The 20,588-nt window shown below is 43.6% G+C and overlaps 1 protein-coding gene across 4 annotated transcripts in view; it reads right to left on the bottom strand.

Annotated features, from left to right (window-relative positions):
* The window catches only part of LOC115582754 (plexin-A2-like), a 91,590-nt gene that overhangs the window by 27,514 nt on the left and 43,488 nt on the right, over positions 1-20,588 (bottom strand). For 3 of the 4 annotated variants that reach the window (XM_030418934.1, XM_030418931.1, XM_030418932.1), the window contains exons 5-14: positions 19,543-19,643; positions 16,382-16,511; positions 14,698-14,851; positions 14,086-14,182; positions 9,571-9,685; positions 7,472-7,672; positions 6,608-6,704; positions 4,788-4,987; positions 1,245-1,396; positions 17-134 (exon numbers count right to left, since the gene is read on the bottom strand). In XM_030418934.1, coding sequence (XP_030274794.1) covers positions 17-134; positions 1,245-1,396; positions 4,788-4,987; positions 6,608-6,704; positions 7,472-7,672; positions 9,571-9,685; positions 14,086-14,182; positions 14,698-14,851; positions 16,382-16,511; positions 19,543-19,643 — 1,365 coding nt within the window. The remainder of the gene's footprint in view (positions 1-16; positions 135-1,244; positions 1,397-4,787; positions 4,988-6,607; positions 6,705-7,471; positions 7,673-9,570; positions 9,686-14,085; positions 14,183-14,697; positions 14,852-16,381; positions 16,512-19,542; positions 19,644-20,588) is intronic. The other variant, XM_030418933.1, reaches the window with a different exon arrangement.

Below are 20,588 nucleotides of genomic sequence, written 5' to 3'. Positions count from 1 at the left end.
CAGTGTCAGACGTTACCACGAAGGAGTAGAGCTGCGAGGACTGCGCCCGTAGCTCCGGCCTGCATTCGCCAACACACAGCTTAACTGGACCCGGCGCGCTTCCTTGAGGAGCCGCGGCCATCTCGCACACGATCCTGTCACGGGCAAAAAAACAGACACAAACACATGAATGTTGTCGCAGGAAAAAACAGAGGCATGCGACGGATCATCATGAATACAGAGTGATAAGACAAACCAGGCACACACACACAGCAGAGTCACAGCGCTGCATCACATTCGTTCTGAAATGCACCGGGGGAAGACGGCCTCTGTGATTGAGGCGGACTTTCATGGGAAGTTGTGGGTCAATACAGAGGGCCATCTTTCTTCCTAATGGGAAACCTATAACAGCAATATAACTCAAATGATAAACTACACCCCTCCTCATCTCCGGCACGATTGCCACCCACCATTACCTCCGGTTGCCATGACAACATAGGGGTTTCTTCAATAAATCAGTATTGCCTGTCAGGTCAATAAGATGAAGTGCGCCATGAATAAGTCATTATACCAACTGACCCCATGCCGAAATTAATGGTTGTAACAGCTGTAATGCCATGTTTTAAAGCGCCGTGCGTGCCAAATGAATGGCCCCCGCCGAACGCGCTGCTCTGCACGACGAACTCTGCGTTCCCCGATACAATAAGAGCACCCAATGAATCGTCCCTGCCCAGCCCTTCTATTCATACATCACGAGAGTTTTCCAATTTTCTCCTGGCATGTTCCTTTACTTTTTCCCTTTTTTTTTTTTTTTTTTTTTTTTACAAGGATATAAATAAAGTCCCTGCAGCCTGAGCCCAATCGCATTACATGGCTGTGAGAGAAACACATGGCTAACAGATTGTCCCTCCAGTCAGCGACATGCAGCGCATTTCAATTACAGCTGTGCCGACAGCCTCATAACGACAACGACACAAAGACTGTCTCTTCCTTTGGCTCCGACTGCACCAGAGCAATGCAAAGCCCCCCACACAATCCTACAACCTGATGAGGCATCACTGGGTGCCGGCTTATTCACAGACTGTGCTAGTGTCTTTGAGAAAAATAGTGTGAGAGAGAAAAAGAGATTGCGTGTGTTTATTTTCTCATGAGTGTGTGTGTGTGTGTGTGTGTGTGTGTTGCATCTGTACAGCATGTCCATGTACAGTACAGTATGAATGCATGCATGTCTGGGCAAGGAGAGGGAAGGGAGGAGTCTCTCTTACTGTTCTGCAGTGATGTATCCTTCCTCCTGTGGCGTGCACTGCACACCCGCCACCTCCACATTGCCCTCCAGCTCGGAGAAGGACAGACCCAGGTTCAGGCCCTGGATGGTGACCAGCGTGCCCCCCTCCACTGGTCCTGCCACCGGTGTCACCTGCACAGGAAGGAGAAGATTATGATGATGAAAAAAAGCATTCTACAAACAGTGATGGTCAGTTTTATTTGCCCCTAACCGCAATTTCTGTACAATAATGTTTTCCTGAATAGATTGTCATGTAAGCTTATTGTATACTAGTAAAGCAGAGTTTCCCTTGCTGGAGAATAATGTGCCATAAAGAGAGTCCAGCTCCAAAAAAACAGTAATTAGTCCAGTTTTAGTTGAAAGTCACAAGCTTTAACTGGTTTTCCTGTCCAAGAGGAATACAATTATGGTTGAATGCTAATTCTGTAAAAGCCTTAGGGCCTCATTTATAAAATGGACTTTCAATCAATTTTTGATCTGTAGTGTGATTTCAGCAGAAAACTATATACAAGCAGTTATTTATAAAACCTTACTTCAATTATCTTATCTCCAAGTATAGTCGAGACAGACTCGGTGCTAAGTTGTTTCTTCCTGCAGGTAATGTCGGGGTATTGAAGTATTGGGATGCTTACGCGCCACAGTTCTGTCTTTCTGCCCCACTTCATTCACTGCCCAGAAACACAGTCCCAAGCTGCGTTCTTGGCTTTGTTTGTCAACCCGCTATTTACTCCACCAAATAATACATGTTGCCTGGCTTTGATTTCCTCTGCCGCTGCCATTATCTCGCCTTCCAGAAAGTTAAATTTTCTCTTTTGATGCATGGCTATTCCTGACTTAACCCTAATTTGTGCTGGCATTATGAAAGGGGAAAATCACAAGGTCGGTGCCTTTTTCAATCGAAGCAGCTGCGTAAGTAATAAATGTCATTCTTAAAATGTGTGACTTATTTCAAGTATCTATCGAAGAACAATTCTTTTAATGAGGTCCTGATAAACAGCTCGATAGTGAATGCATATCGTTACGACCCATATCGGTGCTCTTGTTAGGCGGCGACCTCTAGTGGCTGTAGTGATGATTACGGCACCAAAGGAGGAATTCAGGCAAAGTAGTAAAAAGAGCCATAAAGTCCGGAAAAGGAGGAGTTTGGATGAAACAATGAGAATTTTCTAAAATCAGTTCCACCCAAAGGTCAGATCACACATTCATGAAGTGAGTCCCGTCTCTGGGCGTAACTTGCGTGTTTTTCTTACATGACTCCAGACAGCCAATCAACAGCACTAATAGATTACAAGTGTTCTGCATGCTTATTGGCTCGATGATGAGATTAACTCTTTTGGTATTCACATTTGGTACCGAATCATGCTACTAGATAGCATCGAGGCAATTTGGTCGGTTCCTTAAAAGAACTGAAATTCCATGCCAAGCCCTACATACATAACATAACTGCAACGTAATTCGAACCTTATTCAAATAAGTAATTTAGTCATTTTAGCCCAAACCGGGATGCTTTCCGAAACCTAGTGTACAATGGTGTGCACCACAACAGTCATGTTGCTATGGGAGGGGTGATTAGTTTAGTTTTGGGAGCAACTGGCAATCAATCTATTCAGTCATTTAGGTACACTGTTGGCTTCTTTTATACCAAAAGTACCACACCTCAAACTGTATAATGGATAAATAAAGCACCTGAAACATTCAGTGCGTTTACATACACGGCTTAGTCGGATTACAGCCATAGTTCGACTATGCTACTCAATCAGACAACTGCAATTGTCCGAGTATACATGCCGGTGAGATAATCGGATTATTTGGGCGAAGCATGTCATACCCCGGTACGCTAGGTGGCGCTGTGCCCATTTCAACTAGTGGTAACAGAGCCACCTCCGGCTGACCTCTTTACGTCACCAGCTGCCTCGGCATTCAAGACAGATGGCGTACGAAGAGCGAGACGGAGCTACATCTTTGTACATTTCGTATATGGTGTACATGATAATTACACAAACTAGATGCATAATGGCGCTCTTTCTTGCGGTGATTTCGGAGGAAAGACGCCGCCGCCGTTGTCCGTCTACTTCTGGTTCACGGGCCCGGGGGAAAAATCGCGCGCCTGCGCAGAACACAAAATCCGATCCGATCCGATCCGCTGGAACGTATACATGCAGGAGTAATGCGACTATCAATCGAATAATCTGGGTGCTGTAATTCGACTATGAGAAATACGATCCGGTCCGATTTTAGTCAGATGTATACATGCATCTTAAAAATCCGTTCATAGTCAGACTAACCCAGTAATTCGGTTTTCTTGAGTGTCATGTAAACGCACTGAGTGACAGAGCTTTGAAGTCGAAGGCAACAGGGCTTACATTTGATTTTACACAGATTCTTTAACTTCGACTTCTACACAGCCGGAATCCCTGAGAATCTCCCCCCCCCCCCCCCCCCCCCCCCCCCCCACACACACACACACACTTACACTGACATAAATTAGTTTTTGTGTTTCACTACATAAACATCAAGCGCATTCACTTAAAGACCGTGAATTACATAACTCTCACGCTGACAGAGATTATTCAAGAAGCCTTGAAATCCACCGTAACTCAAAACAAACTTTAATGAATAATTCAGCCCAAAAACAAAAAAACCTTGACAAGCCCCATTCACATTCCTTTCCTGGCTCAAGTTAAACCAGCCCAGCAGGAAACCGTCGGACCTTCAGAACAGAGCAGGAGCGGCGCTGCCTGCACTCGGCAGCTGATTCACTCTGCTGCAGCTCCTTCAGAAACACTAATAATGTGACAGGGACATCAAAGGCTCGCGGCTCTTTGAAGTGGAAGTGCCTCGCATCTCCGCGCCTGACCCACTGCGCCTCATTCAGGAGACTGAACAGGAGTTTGTGACATAAAAGATCCATCACCACTTTCTAAACAAACTGAATTCGTTTAGCTGTCGAGGTGCTTGAGTTATTCTGCCGGCGAAGGAGTAAAAATGGAGATAGTCGCAAGGTAAACACACTCAGACTCTCGGGATACTGACGCATGCTCGGACAGGGGGGAAACTGGAAAAGGTGGCCATGTATAGAATTAGCGCTTATCGTCGACCACCACTCCTCGCTCACGCTACCCTGGAAAGTACCAGCGTCCGTGTAATGAACAGTTCTTTTTTTTTCATGTGATGACTTAATTAATAGCTTGATGTTGTGAAGCCACGAAGCTATAAAAGGCAAATGGCATTGTGATAACAGCAGGACTGCCACAGCTGAAGACACCATTGTGGAAATGTCCAGTCTTATACAAATGTCATCGTCAACAACGAATGATATATGAGGTTCATGAAGGTTTGTCTCATTTCACAGAGGAGATTTCAACTACTACCCCTTGTAACACTGGGGCGAGGGGGGGCATTGGAAACTTGGGCCAGGGGTAAAAACATTTGAAACTGGATCGAGCTTATTTGTGTAAGCTCGTTGGCTTTTACTAACTAACACACTGACCAAGCAACAGCCCAAACAAACAAGCAAACAGACCTCAGTAATGCGTGGGTTGGTGCACTTGACATTCCTGGCAGAAAGGTTCAGCCAGCGGCTAGCGTAGGGAGATATGGGAGGGCAGTGCTGCTTCATGGTGCACCGGCCCTCGCCGCTGCACCAGCCACACTGGAACTTCCTCTCCGCCCGCAGACACATGCCACAGCTGTCCCGCTGGGCGCTGCACTTGTAGAGGTGCACTGCGGGGATGACACAGAGGATAACGGGTCAGTTCAGTCTGAAGTAATTTCACGTATAAATATCGATGTGTCTGAATAAACAAAAATAAATAAAAAAAACTATCACTGATACGACATGAAAGGAAATGTCAACCATGTTCTGTGAAAACACAACACAATTTGGACCAGCAGGGAGTGTAGTTACAAATCAATCCAAATTAAATTCAAATTTAATCAAACTGATCAAAACAACTTCGTCCCAAAAATTAAAATGTTGTCATTATCTCCTCATTCTCATGCTGGTGGAAAGTCAGAGGAAGTTTCCTAGTCAACAAACTTTTCTGGAGCTTCAGCTTTGTTTTAAAGGAGACCTGTTGTGCTTTTTTGTTTTTTTTTCTTTTGTCACTGTTTTATACAGGTTCTTTTGCATCTACATAAAAGATCAGAAAAGTTAAAAAAGGTCAAGTCACCGACAAAAGCTCCTCTCTCCCACAGTTTCACTGCTCCTGAACGTCTCATCAGTAGTCCCGCCTTTACTTTTGTAACTTTGTGACATCACACTATGTCACCATGTCACACATTTGCATAATTTATATGCCTAGCAGCTAGCTTTAGCGCATAAGAAATGATTAAGCACAGCAGCTCTGTTGTTGTTACAATGCTGGGTCAGGCGTGTATGAGCTGACCAATAAGAGCAGACTGGGTATCCAGGAAGGGGCAGGCCTTAAAGAAACAGCCGTTCAAACAGAGGGGGAATATGGTGCTTTTTTACCAATTTCAAATGGGGTTGATCACGCATTTTAAGACTTTGGCTTTAAAAATCACTCCTTTAAAATTAATTTGGGGTTTCCAAAGACTTAAATTATGCAGAAGAAGCTGTATGGAGCCATTTCACAGGGTCTATTCTAGTTGTTTTTTGTTTATTTACATTTCAAAACAAGACAATGCTGCAACACTATTTTGTTGTGAAGCTCCAAAAAATGCTTTGTTGACTTTCCATCGGAATGGAATGAGAGGATAATAAAAAAAATATATCAACTAGACCAAAGTAAAAGAATAATTTTCATTTTTGGGTGAACTTATTCTCCATGCAGTAGGTGTTCAGAGTAAATGAAATAGCTGCAACCACGGATAGTCGGCTTGGGATTTCAATAAAAATTCACAAGGAGCGTGTTTGTTTGAATTCCTTCTTCCGTGTATTAAGAAAACAGTAATCCAATAAACTGTTCTTTGAAGTCTGTCTCTCCTCCGTAAGTCGCCTGTATTTATGCCCATATAAAGTAACTTACGTAAGTAATGACAAGGCCTGTTAAAATTCACAGCCGTCAGTGTGTGTATCCTTGACTATAGTGATGTATTTCATGTGCAACCCACACTGACACCTGACATCCACATTTTTGTCACAAGATGATGAGGGATGAAGAAACGAAGAGCGGCCAAACTGAGCAGATATGAAGATTCACCCTTCATCCCCCTGTGGACACAAGTGATTGGGTGCTTTTTGATAACACTGCCTGCCATTGTGAACTTTCTCTCAAGGCCCCTTGGGAAGCCTTAAAATGATCTCTGTGACCCATCTATCCCCCGTGGATTGAGTGCTTTACACTCTTCTGTGCTGGCAGTGATGGATGGCAGAAGCACCTTTAATCTTCTCGGGATTGTCGATGATGAAATTGCCGTTCCATACGATGGAGAGGTCCACCGCCAGGTCACTGATCTTCACACCCTCGTACATGTACTGAAAAAGCAGAAACAGAGAGCGAGGGAGAATGCCGTAAGTGGAGCCAGAGAAAAAGTCAAAGACAGACAGAGGAGAGAAAAAAAAAAAAAGAAATGATACAGAGAAAGACAGAGTGGGGGGACGATGAGAGGATGAAAGGGCAGCAAAGAGACGAGGCTTTTAACCATCTGTCATTTCTGCCATGCTTGTCTGCTCCTCTCCTCTTTGACATGTGGGGACGCAAACCCTGGCTGGGGGGTGGCCGATCATCCACATCTGAAGGAAATGGCCTTTTCATTCATTGTCACAGAGCAGCAAGGTACGCTTTGCATTGAAATTTAGCCCGTGATTTGCATCGTGCATCAACGCTCGTGGAAAATCTCCTGTACTCATTCCCAAAGCTGTCACTGTGGGGAGCCCAGCATTTACGCTTTTGTGACCACCTCCAGTAGATGTTAGTCTGACATTATCCAGCTTATAAGACAAGGTCATATTAATGTCATTGGTTCCATCCATTCCCTCCATCTTCTCCTTTCCTTTCCTTTCCTCTTCTCTCCTCTCCTCTCCTCCCCGCTCCTCTCCTGTCACTCTCTACCTTTCTATCCATTGCGTTGCACTTTTCTTCATTATTCTCACTTTCCCTTTCCTCCACTTTCTCCTCAGTATGCTCAACACCTCGGGCGGTATTCACTCATGTGCCCTATGTACCTTTCCTACACAGCATCCAAGCTGTGTGCCTCATTTGACAGCTGTGAGACTCCCACTGGGAGTGTTTGAGGTCATACCGAGCTGTTCTGGCACTGCACGCTGGTGCTGTTGAAGCGCAGCGCCGTGACACGGTGGCTGACACCCTGCACGTGCACCGCACACTCGTAGCCCCGCTGGCCCGACTGCGGCTGGGGAAGGTTTCGGGCCTTCAGGGTGATGGGTCGGACCTCTCCGGCCGGAATGAGAATTTCCCCAGAGTGAAGGAGCTGAGGGCAGTCCTGTGGAAACAACATTCAACAAAACACGTCATTGCACCACTTACTGTCAGAAAACATGCTCTTTTTTTCATGTCGGCATCTATCTACAGTATCTATATGTGTTTCTATCCGTGTGTATGCTTCTGTCCAAGCCCGTGTGTCTCTAATCTGTATTAATACATATTAATGTGTTACATAAACATGAAGGAATTATGTAGCACCAGGATTAATGGGGCAAGTAAATCATTAATCCATATATGTTTTGCATTCATTTGCCTCATGTTAGACTTTCCACTCTGGCAAACTATACATAAGACTGTGCTCCGTTGTAAATATATATACTGTATACAATCATATTAGATAATTTATGTCAATATGTGTTTTAAATCTTTGGTTATGTAATAATTATAATTCTCTGGAGCATCTTTTAAGCCTCTTAATGGCCCAATCAGTCATGTTTAGCCGGCCTTGCGATGTGGCTCTAGGGACGCTAATGACAGTCGGACCAAGTCTCGCCACTTTGGTTCAGCCTAAAATATCTCAACAGCTATTGGATAGGTTGTCATGACGTTTGCTGCAGAGATTCATAATTCCTATGTAAAGACCACAAGTGAATCTGTCATCCAGGAGTGTAAAAAGCTCTATGATGGCCAACATATGGGTCTCATTTCCACAATTTTCTCACATGTGATTTATATGAGTCACCACATACTCATATCATCAGATATGAGTATGTGGTGACTTGTTTTGTTTTTGTTTTTTTGTTTTTTTTATCTTAATGACATTCTGGATTTAAAAACATCGTTTTTCTCAGGGTTGTAAACTGTGGAAGTAGCTAACAAGTGAGCCATCTAAGCGTAACCCATCCCTGTTGAGAGTTGCACATCACAGATCGGATATCTTTTCTAAAACCTACATTTTCTCATGTGACATAGGTCCAAGGTACATTCAGTACTCAGCTTTTTCATAATAGTGCCAGTGTTTTTATGTCAGATTGCAGATAAAATCAACTAATTCAAAAATCCTCTGCGGCTCTGATTCAGCATCCTGTCTTGTTCAGTAGTCACCACTCTGCGCTCTCACTCAACATCCCGCCCACAACACCATCTGATTGATCACATGTCACAAGTGATAGCCTGTCAACACTGAGTTATCTGAGTCTGTGAAGTAATGTGTGACCAAAACTATCAAATAAATAAAGTTTTGAGAAGCAGATATGGAAATACTCGAGTAAAGTACCTCAAAATTGTATTGAAATACAGCACTTGAATAAATTATTTGATTCATATTCTTCTAATTTTATAGCTATTGCATACATTAATGCCCTAATATTAGCTATCGATCCCCTGGATTACTAATAATTGGTACTGATATATAGCTTGACCCCTTCTTAGCACCTTTTTAACATCCTGCTATTGACAGTCACAAGTAGGAGAGTTGTCTCCGTCAACCCTGTAATGTAAAGCTGATGATTAAACTCAGCTTTCATTGGCAAACGACCAATTAATTTAATTAGCATTAAGTGTGTTGCAGTAAAGAATATAACATTCAGAGGCACAACATTGAGAAACACCAAACTTTCCAGACACACTAGAATAAAGATTGCTACTTTTTTTTTAACTACATTAATTTGTGTTTGTTCCAAATTCGTCCTTACTAAAAGTTTGCTGAAAATGTCCGGCCTGTCGACATTTCCTCTTTTAAATTAAATAAAAGTGTCGTGCTCTGTGGTTTCAGGGAGCTGCGAGCGTCGGCTGTCTGCTTGATTCTTTCTGGTGGAGCTCTATTTTTGTGTTTAAATCACGGATTGTGCCTTTAAGGTAAAAGTGTCACAGGGGGAAAGGGGATAAATTGCGCTCTTGAAAGCTACACTTTAATCAGCTAATGAAACTGTAACTCACGATGTAAATGTACAATACCTCTGAGGCGTTGACTCTGCCTTCCTGGAAAGAACAGCTGCTGGGGTCGTGGGTGCACAGGTTGCGGTATTTACACCAGTGGCAGCGAAACGTGCTGTTTACACAGGACAGGCACCTGCAGGGAGGAAGGAAAAGCATAAGTTCATATTGCAGCACTTCAACTTTACCTCCTGTATGCTGAGCTGCTCTGCATCGACACAGTGTGTTTTAAGAAAGAAAGAAAAAAAAAAAAGATGAATCCCTCTTTATTTCTCGCCCATCATCTACATCTTCCTCTCCTGGGTGAAGGGGATTGAAAAGGGGGAGAGTGATAAAGGATTATGGCTTTCTGCTGCATTTATCTTGTCAGAGTGTTTCATGGAAAGATCAGATGTCCCCAGTTTTCTATGCAGAATCCACATGAATGATGGTCTTTTTGTCGCAGATGACAATAAATGACTTTAAGCAGGAGGTCTTGGCAGCGGAGTAACTATTCAAGTGTCCTTGTCACTCGAAGCACTCTTAGGCAGATGTAAGAGTGTTATATAAAACAATGTAGTACAAAAGCCCTGTATGTCCATCTTGTACACATACAGATACACAGCAACCTGATTTTTTGGCTGTAATGAAAACCGTACATGCCTCTGTAAGATGACTGTCCAGCTCTGGATTACGCCCTTGTCTTGTGTTCAGAATTAGACGGAATTAGAAGATTACTGTCTTTTCCTTTTCTCTGGATGTGAGGACCACAAAATCATCATCATGACTTGACGACTGCATGTATATCTAACCAACGCATTGGACTCGGTGTGCAACGTTTCTGTGCGTCACGTTTTTTTTTCAGCCGTGATTTTTCTACTTGACTTTTTTCTTCGCGTCTCAGATTTGTGGCTGTCATGAAAACAGTGCATTTTTTTTTAAAAGCTGACTGTCCGACTTTGTAGAAAAAAAAATCTGAAAATCTGGATTGAAAGTGACAAGTGAACTGAATATTTGATGAGCAGAATTGCACAACATCTCTGGCTCTGCTTCAGACCGCCGCAGTCAACGGTCAGCGTCGGATTAAAGTTGTGCTGAAATAACCCTGTTTCGATCGGATTTTAATCACATTTCGGTCAACAAACAGGGACGTGGCTCTGATACAACTTTTGGGGTGGAGAACTGAGAGGTTAAGAGATGAGAGAGCATAGATGGGTGCTGCGCAGCTGTTGATATACCAAACATAGCAATCAGAGAGCTGGAAATTGAACATGTCCTATTTTTTCTGCAGGGGGGCATGTGGACTTTGCTGTGTATAATAGAGGTGCACCACTGTGCGGGAGAGAAAGATCCATGCACTGACAAAGTCTGTTCGACAGTAAGATGAAACCACGAGGAGGCTATAAAACCACCAGCAGCGCTCTGAAACTGCAGCTCATAGCGAGCTACAAATGCCAATAAATGTAGTGCAGCACCATTAAATTTTGATATTAATTAGCCGCCCAGGGCCAGTATGGACATTAAAATGTGTGTGTGTCTACATGTGTGTGTGAAAGGAATTCAGGGGGTTGGGTATTAATAGAAGCAGACTGGCAGGGAGCTGCAAACACTAGATAATTAATTATGGAGGGTGATGCGATGCTGAGGTGATGGCGCGGGTGGGGGCTGTAGGAAGAGGTGCTGGCTTAGGAGTGTGTTTGGTCTGAAATATTAATCACAGGAGTTCAGAGGGTCACCCTGCGGCTAATGGAGGCCATATTGGTGTGGGGCGGATGTGATGAGCTTCCAACTGTTTCTCTCTAATGGCTTAATATTGTTATGTTGGGGCGTTCGTGTCGCAGTCAAAGAGCATTTTGAATAGGTGGCATGTGAAGCCACTGTGGGCTAATTTCCTGGTTTTAGCTGCGAATGAACCATCAATCAAGTGTTCCCTTTTAAAGTGAACTTATTGTGTATCATTGCATCCAGCTTTTTGTGCACTCACGGTTAAGTATAAGTCCCCCCGCGGTCAAAGGTTCGTAAAGTGGGCACGTACTGCGCTCAGTAACGCCTGAGAAAAGAAAGGAACAACTACTTGTCCTCTCCTGACTCTTATTTTAGCACTAAGAGGACAGGAAAGTAAACGTGTCATGAAAAAAGTCTTTTCTGAAGTCGCTTCACTTAAAGCTGACAAATGCCGCTAATTGGCATTCATCCTAACGAGATCCACCTTTGTAGCAGTGCTTGTAATTGTTATTCAGATAGAAGCTTTCTTGTCATAGTTTACTGTTACGGTAAATACAGCTGACATTAGCATAATGGCTCAAAATCAAAGCAGCGTCCCTGCCCAGACAGGAGGCTTATATTGGCAGGGTAAAACAGATGAGCATTTAAAATAAAGTCCTCTTTAATTTACATTATTTTATCCACCCTCAAGGCACCAGAGCGAGGCTAAAAAATCTTCAGTGGCTCATATCAACAAACGCAATTCTCTGTTGGGGCCCCTCAGGACAAAGTTAAAAAGTGTGTGTGTGTGAGTCTAATGCTTATCTTTTTAGGTGTCCTTGGAGACTGCTGGCCTACAGGGACACACACTCGACTGTGCCAGTAAAGCGGCTCAGATTCGAAACCGGGTTGGGTGGTAACTGCTTTCATGTAATTGGGATTATGTAATGAGATTATAAAGAACAGTAACTAGAAGTAATCAGCCCAGGTTGCATGTAACTTTGAAGCAAGGAATCTCTGTCTGTCTGTCTGTCTGTCTGTCAGCTTGTTCAACATTCATCCGATCTGCTTCACACTCGGCAGATGTGTTGCTGATGATCCAAAGAAGTGCAATGTCAAATTTTCAGTGTCTGGAGGTGAGATTTTAAGTGTCAGTGTCAAGTCAACCAGTGGTATTCTAAGCTAACGTTAGCCTCAAGGGCTTAATGTTTAGTGTTGCCTGGGCAGCACCTCCAGCTGTTTTGGTCCAGAACGTGCAGATGTAATCATCCAGATTTTAAATAGAAAACATCACATTATGTTTGATATGATCTGGGCGGTCTGATGAGTGTGTACGAAGTTTAAAAAGTCTGTTTTTTTTCCTCCAAAACTGTTGCATGTTTAAAAATCAATACATCCACATGTTGTGTCAACCATGTTTGCACGATGACTGTGATGTGCATGCTTGTGTGCTTCCATATTCCCTACAGTATCGACTGGTATGGGGGAATTGGCAGACTTATTTTTAATGTGTGGTGATAGTGTAGCTCGCAGCGTAATAAATTGGACGCCGACATCCTGAAATACACCTGGTAGTGATCGCGATACCTCCACAGCTCCTCTTTCAGCGGGTGAAACTCTCCTTTGCCCTTGTCTTGTTTTCAGAATTGGATGGAACGAAAAGTGCTTTTTGTTTTTCTTTTCTCTGGAAGTAAGGACCATAAAATCATCTTCACTGCCTGACAGCTCCATCCCCTTACGTATTGTGAATTTTCGCAAACCGATAGAATGATAAACACACTGGACTGGATCTGTAAGCCCTTCACTTAGCCAGATAATTGGTGCCAAACTGCTGGTTCTGAACGGACACTGCACTAGTTGTGTGGATGATGTGTGGAAATGTGGGATTAAATACAGTAACATTCTCAGGGATTACTTGATTCCATTTTTGATTACCTCTATAAAATATGGCAATTATAAAAGTATGATTTTTTTCCATGATAACAATGCTCGATTAATTGTGACATGTTTAAGGAGAGAAAAGAGAATCTTGTGGAACTCTGACTCATCCATTTTTTATCAGCATCCACAAGGTTCCTGGAGAGTTCGCTGGGAAGGTTACTGAGGAAACGATTATGGGCCAGCAGGACTAGTAAGATTCACTCAATGAAGTCACTAACCTAGATCTTTATGAATTAATAAATATGCCAAACCAATCACCCTAACAAAGAGGATTAGCATCCTGTCGGCATGGAAAATGCCGGTCACGGTTAAGTGACAGGAAGCGCCCGTAAAAGGTTGTACCCGTAATCGGCACATGGTTACTTGTATAAGTTGGATAAGGTGCTGTATTTAGAATCAGATTAAAACACATTTATCTTTACTCCAATGCTTTACATTACCTACTTAAAGCAAAATGCCATGTCATTTGTTTTTCAGTCACTGACTGCATTTCACAATAATCCGTCGCAACTCTAAATATAAACAATGCAGGTTTAATAGGCAGTTCCCTGGTGTGTGAATATGTATAAGGTGTCCCATAAAAAAAGCAGACTGGAAATCTGACTGGAAATCTGTAGTCATTTGTATTTAGAGCTGCCAGCAATAAGCCCACAAACTGCCAGTTCAGGCAGAGTCGAAACAAACAGGCCATGGCGAATGCATCATGTTGATTCAAATGAAACCTGACAGATAAATTGAACTCAGAGGTTATCTAACAGCCTGATCTTAAGTGGAGTTGTGAGCATCAGTACATCATTGGCCTAAATTAAGTTGTGCTCTTCCATCTATTGAACAAATCAAAGGGGGGGCGGGTGAGGCAGGGGGGTGGAGGAGGGGGAGGTGAGGTTGGCGAGGGGAAGCAGCTGAACTCACGTTTTATGTGTGCTGCAGTTGTAGAACTTCACCTCCGTGCTGGCGACCATTTGACCGGTCTCCTTTGAGTTCAGACGGAGCTCCACGCCAGCCCAGTCTGCGAGAGAGCGAGGGAGCACGGTGATCGAAAGAAGAGAATGAAAATGAAGTGAGCGAGAGAGAGAGAGAGGGAGAGGGAGAGAGACAAAAAGGGTGGGTGAGAGAGGGAAAACAATGAGCGAAAAGAGGGGGTCAAAATGAGGAGAGAACAGCGTTAATACTTTTATCAGACTCCTGTAAAGAGCCACCTGGTGTCTCCGTCTCTGCAAGGGCATATTGCTGTTGTCGTGAGAAAAAAAAAAAAAAACCTTCAGTCAGAAAACTTCAATTGGAGGATTACTGTGTATGCTCTGAGAAATTCTGCTGCTCCCTGGTACTTATCAAACTCCGCGGGTAAACAAAAAAAATTCAAGGTGGTCAAATCTGAAAAGAAGGCTGTTTTTTGTGTCTGGAATATTGATATTTTAAGTTGTTTCACCTGACATTGGCGTCACCCTCAATCTGCATATCCAGGCGGTGTTAATTTCCTCGAGGAAGTTAACTCCAGTTGTGATTAGTTTGTTTGAAGCTCACCTTGTCCTTGTGGTATCTGAGGGACCTCCTTCCCAGCCGGGGACAGGCACATCACCCTGTTCCCGTTCACGTGGCCCTCCACTTGGGCCTGCTGGCCGAATGAACAGGTGATTCCAGCAGAGAGGTCCGGAACATTGTTCACCTCCAGCAGAAGCTGAAACAATAGAAGGAAGACACGATTAAATATACTGAACTTGAGACTGGTGTGGTGCACTGGCACATGATTACTGTCTCAGTTAAATACAACAAATATCATTGAGTTAAAGGAATAATTCCACATTCTGGGATGAAATATATATATTTTTAATATAAAGATGGAGCCAGGAGATGTTCAGCCCAGACAACAGAAAAAAAAGTAAAGCGGTTAACATTTCTTCAAGCCACTGATACATCCACATTTATAAGTGTCATATCAGCTGACTGTAGTTTGAGACTGCGTTTAAACATTTCAAAGTGCGATAATACTGGATCATTTTTAAGAGGGACCCTGGTGTTTTGACATGCGTCAGTTTGACACCACTGGATATTTTCAAGGACACCTCGGGAGCATTTCGAGCCGTGAATGTGGCGACGCAGAACAGATTTTTTTGACGGCATGTCAAGACATCTCAAGCCGTGTTTGTGGGGACAAAAACATCATCTTTTCCAAACACTAACCAAGTGGTTTTTGTGCGTATCTCCAACCAGACATTGAACACAGCCTCATCTCGACTTAAAGTAAAAAATTTAACCTAGAGAAATGTAAAGTTGCCCATGGTTTGCAGAAACGTACCATACCAATGTTTATTCTGGTGATTAGTTTACAACGGTTAGCTTAGCTTAGCATTCCCTTTTTTCCAAGACAGGAAACAGGGAGGACCAGCCTGCCTGTCTCTGTCCAAATGCCGCAAAATCTGCCTGTCAGCACCTCTTAAGCGAGTAACATGTTCAGTTCTGTCTGTATAAAACACCAGGCTGTAAAAACAACATATTTGACCCCATGATTTCGCTGCTCCCGGCCAAGACATTGTCTCGCACTCAACCTCCCTGTTAAACTGCAATTTGATCTTTTTAAACATCTGTATTTGTCAGGGCTAAACAATCGATCGCTACAGTTTTTAATGAGTGAGCTGGTCAGGTTTTGTTACATTTGGACTGGCTCGCTGTTTCCCCTGTTCGCTGTGTTTGTGCAAAAGCTAAGCAGCTGCTGGCGCGAGCTACTGTGCATGAAATAGATACAAGTGTTTGTGTCCTCTCATCTAAATCTTGTTAAGGCAGCAAGTACGTGTATTTCCCAATATGTCAGGCTGTTGCCTTAAAATGATCCTTATCTCCTGCTGTACTTCACTCCCCTGAGTTTTTGGCTACTGTACAAAACCAGTTGAATGAAGCTTTTAGGAAATGTAATCAACCTCTTGGCAGATGCACCAGAGATGCAGACAGAGACGCTCACCGCCACAAAAACAACTCCCACCCCTTTTTTTTCACGTCTGTCTCCCGTCCCAGATTACACATGGACTGGGAGAATCACCCGTCTCTCTCTCTCTCTCTCCCCTCTCACCTCTCACAGCACTGATCTCCTCTGCCAGGCTGCTACTTGCCGTGCACGTGGCTGTAACTGTACAAGGCTACTCTCATGGATTGCTCATAAACATTGACATTGCGAGCGGAGTGACAGAGCAGTGATTGGTGGAACGATAAGCACACTCACGGGGACGCTGTGTGCTGATACAGCAATGCTGTCCGGGTGAGCGATAACCTTCACACAGCGGTCAATGTCAGTGGCAAAACGGAAGGTCTCCTCGGCCCGCTGACACCGATCCTTCCTCGAGCACCTGTGGAGAGAAAAGGGACAAATGTATAAAGCAAGTTTAAAGATTAATTATAGCCAACATACTCAGCATGGATGAATCCTATTGGCCGACTGGCAATACCTTCCTGATTGATCACCTGACTTTTCATCTAGCAGTATCTTCAAGTCAAAACCTTCAGTTAGTCCAAAACTTTGCTTGGGGACTAAATACCTGAATAAAGAATGCATTTCCATCAATCTTTGTGCCTAGTTAGTGTTATTGTTAGCGTTAAGAAGAGTACCAGGCGGACGGATAAACAAGCATCACTCTCCGTTGACTTTGTGCTAGCTAACAACAGAAACACGCCTTTAAGCTGCTACGTAGAGGGATGCACTGCCAGTAGGGTAAAGAACCCACAACTAAGCTTCGAGGCCAAAAATCTGAGCCTTAAAGAAGACTGGAGTGAATACAGGCGATAGGCATCAGCAGGATGAATCATTAAACTGTGGGATCCAGTTGTTCTGTTGGTGATTAGCTCTGCTGCTGCTTTTTGTTGTCGAAGTGTTATTTCAGCGGTCGATGTGTCAAGAGGACTTCCAAATCCAATATCAAATGTTTTGTGCTGATATTGGTTTGTTGCAGAGAAATATGTCGACTCTGTAAGCTCGGCTGAAGCTCTTTCCAAATAAATCTCGCAGAATTGTAACCTTGTAACCATCAGTTAGCTGAATTATTTCAGTCTTTGAGTTGGCAGTTTTTGGAGCATATTGCTATGAAGTCGGATGTAAGAGACTGTAGGCTTTAGAAGTGTTTTGCTCATCAGGATAAATGCCTCTTTGGAGCCAAACGGTGATGCTACGATGCGCTTTGTACATTTTGTTAGCATCTCAGCCCTTGCTTGCATTTTCTGGTGCAGATTGTTTTCCTCCCCGGTGGACTTGGTATGTCTGACATATTGTTCTCTGTCTCTGTGTCTCTACACAGTGTTGGTACACTAACTGCATGCAAATAAAGCTAGTAGTGAGTGTCATGTTGTTGTCAGAATTGAGAGTCTTATTATAAAACATGGACATATCTCATAACTCAAAATTGTTTCTTAAGCTGTTTTTTTTTTTAAACTTCACATAGTATACAATTGTGTATGTTTGGGATGTTTTTATATGGTCATCTCCTACATGTGGCTGTCAGTCGGATTGCTTGGGGGAAATCATTCCCTTTTACACTTTTACTGTTCTTTTCTACAGAGTAAAAAAATGAGTGCAACAGTAGAATACTGTAAGCTCAACTCCTGGATACCAGCAGGCAATTAAAAGTAAGAAGTGAAAGGGTCGGCACTAAATGTGACCTGAGAATAATCTCGTGAGAGAGAAATTGAAAAAGTAAAAGTACATTTAAAGTTATGACAAGGGATAGAAATGATTTTTATTTTTTTTTTACTTTTAGTAATTCGCCCTGGTTTAGAAAAAGGCTATTTGTTGTTGAGACAGTTTGAAATGTGGTTGTATCGATACTGATTTCTCTGAAAGAGGCATTACAGGAGTGAGGTCTCTGCGGGCTCTGATAGTAACCGACACGCCGTGTTTAATCATAAACACTGATTTGGAGCAGAGGAGTTTCTCAGCTGCAGAGTTAAATTGTAATCAGAGAGAGTGTTTTGGCCGAACACCATCATCTCTTTCTTTTTAAATGTGTAATGCGCACAGCAAGGGGAGATAGTACTTAATACACTCTCAGATGCTGTTGAGGGGGTGGCACCTCCTGAGAGAGCTCAAAGAGCACCGAGGCCTCCGCTGTAATTACAGCGCAATATAAAGGCAGAATGGAAACGCAGTGACAGCTGTTGCTGGCTCGGCTCCTTGAGGCGGACCGGAGCCGCAGGAATACAGACAGTCACCTTCTGACCGCTCATAAGCTGAAGTGCCTCCGAAAAAAAGAGGATGCTTTCATCTCTCATCTCTTTTATTCACCGTGTTTTGTCTGATGGAGCCATTTGTTCCCGCTTCCTTCAGGCTTTGTACATTTTCAGCGACGCCCCCCCCCTCTTCCTCCTCACAACACACAGACAAGGTGCTTTGGTGCACCGTGCCAGGGTGGGAAAGTGAGAGCCTGAAAGAGGTCTGCATGACACTGTGAGAGTCATTCAGAGGCTAGAAAAAGACCCCGCTCTGGATTTAATAGAGGGAAAAATAAAGTAGCCTCATTCTGCGAGGCAGTGTGAGGGATCATGATTCACTTCGGGTTACTTGAGGGAACAGCAGCCTATCCATTCACAGATAAGTGTGAGGCATTAATTTAAATAAACAGCGTAATGGGACTTGCAGACAAAGTCAGCGCTCAGGAAAAAAGGGAAAAACAACCGTTTAATGAGGTAATTTAGATTAAAGCAAAACATTATTTATTTTTTTTCTCCCTCTCACTCCTTGATAACACTGTGAGCTGCAATTTAAATAATGCTGATCACCATCAAAGATTTCGCCGGCTGAAACGCGGGCGTCATATGAGGAGGCGAGGGGTAAATCCCCGGCTGAGGTCAGCTTCAAACACAGCAGCTGGTTCAGAAAACACAGGGTTTTAATCTCCCGAATCCCCTTCGCTCCATATCGGGGGGGGGGTATTATACAAGCTAACCTGGGGGTCAGATAATTAAGACGGAAGAGATAAGCTTGCTCCGTCAGGTCCAAAATGTTCCCCGGGTATGCAGAGGTGCAGTTTGTCCACCCGCTGCGACTCTCGGGCTAATCCCTCCGTCCTCCTCCACCAGTCGTCCTCCTGCCCGACGGACAGCGAAATCTGGTCAGTTTCTGCCGTCCTAAATAGTGCTGTTTAAGAGGGATCACAATGTCCAGCAACCACTTCCTGGTTTTCTGTTTGTCCCACCAGCTGTTGATAATGGCGAAGAACTCCAGGGAGCATAATAATAAGTCTGCTATATTAAACTCCACAAATCATGTGACCTCATGCGCGGCCTTTATTTATAGTTCTCCCTGCGAGCTGTCTGCCGAAACAGTAATGCCGTGCTGTGACGTGGGCGTGTAAGCATGGGAGAGGAAATAATAATGGAAGATGGACTCACATGTTGTACAGGACACACCAGCCACAGTGGGGGTCACCAGAGCTCAGACACTCAGCACATGTGGTGTACTGCTCACAGGCCTCCACAGGAACCTGAGCCACCTAAACCAGAGGGATGACAGGGAGGGTTAGAGAAGAAAAACACAGGCGAACTATTCAAAAAACTGAAAAATTGAACTTTTTGATTCCAGCAGCAGCCATCTTGAGTTTACAACACAGTGAAGCCCAGTTTATACCTGGTATTGAAAATGAGATCTGTATCTGGATATGTTGTCTGGATCAGGATCTTGCCTTTCTTTTTTTTTTTTTTGCACCTGGTACTTTTAATGTGCTCTTGTTTTCCTCCCCGAGATTGGATATCTGGTTTCCCGAGCAAAATCTGCATGTGAGTAATTTGAGTTGGCAGCAAGTCAGCCCCAGACTTCCCCCAGAGCTCTGTGAGTTGTTGAGTTAAGGGGAAACTTTGTACACTTTGTGAAACTCTGTTTGACTACAAATTCTTAATTACTTTTTCCCTTTTTTTCCCTGTGATTCCTTTAAGTTCACCCTAAAGAGGACAAAAAAGACAGAAAAATCAGCCATTATCCTCTCAGCCTGATCCCTGTGGAAAGTCAGATGAAGCTTTGTATTCCACTAGACATTTACAGAGACTCGCAGAAAAAAACAGCATTGCAGCATTCTCCTAAACAACTGAAGACGATGGGGACTAGTTTAAAAAAAAAAATGTGATAACAAAACAACCCACAAAAATATATAAAATGGCTCTATACTGCTTATCCAGTGTTATCTAAGCATCCAGAGGCCCTGAGATTCCACGTCGGTGTTAAAAGACTTCATTTACACCCTCAACGTGCAGTCAAGCTTGCGTACCCACCTCAGAACGGGCTGCATGCAAACACTTTTAGCAGCTACAGTGAAGATTTCAGCTTGAAAAGGCTGAAAGTAATGAATTCCTTAGCTGAGATTCACAATTTTATTCATTGAGGAGTTTTATGCTTCTGGCTCTTGGACTTTGTCGGCCCGCCATCCACCCCCTCCACCTCTCTG

The sequence above is a fragment of the Sparus aurata genome, chromosome 6 (genome assembly GCF_900880675.1).
Source record: "Sparus aurata chromosome 6, fSpaAur1.1, whole genome shotgun sequence".
NCBI classification, from domain to species: Eukaryota; Metazoa; Chordata; class Actinopteri; order Spariformes; family Sparidae; genus Sparus; species Sparus aurata.
This window is presented reverse-complemented; position numbering and strand designations above follow the sequence as displayed.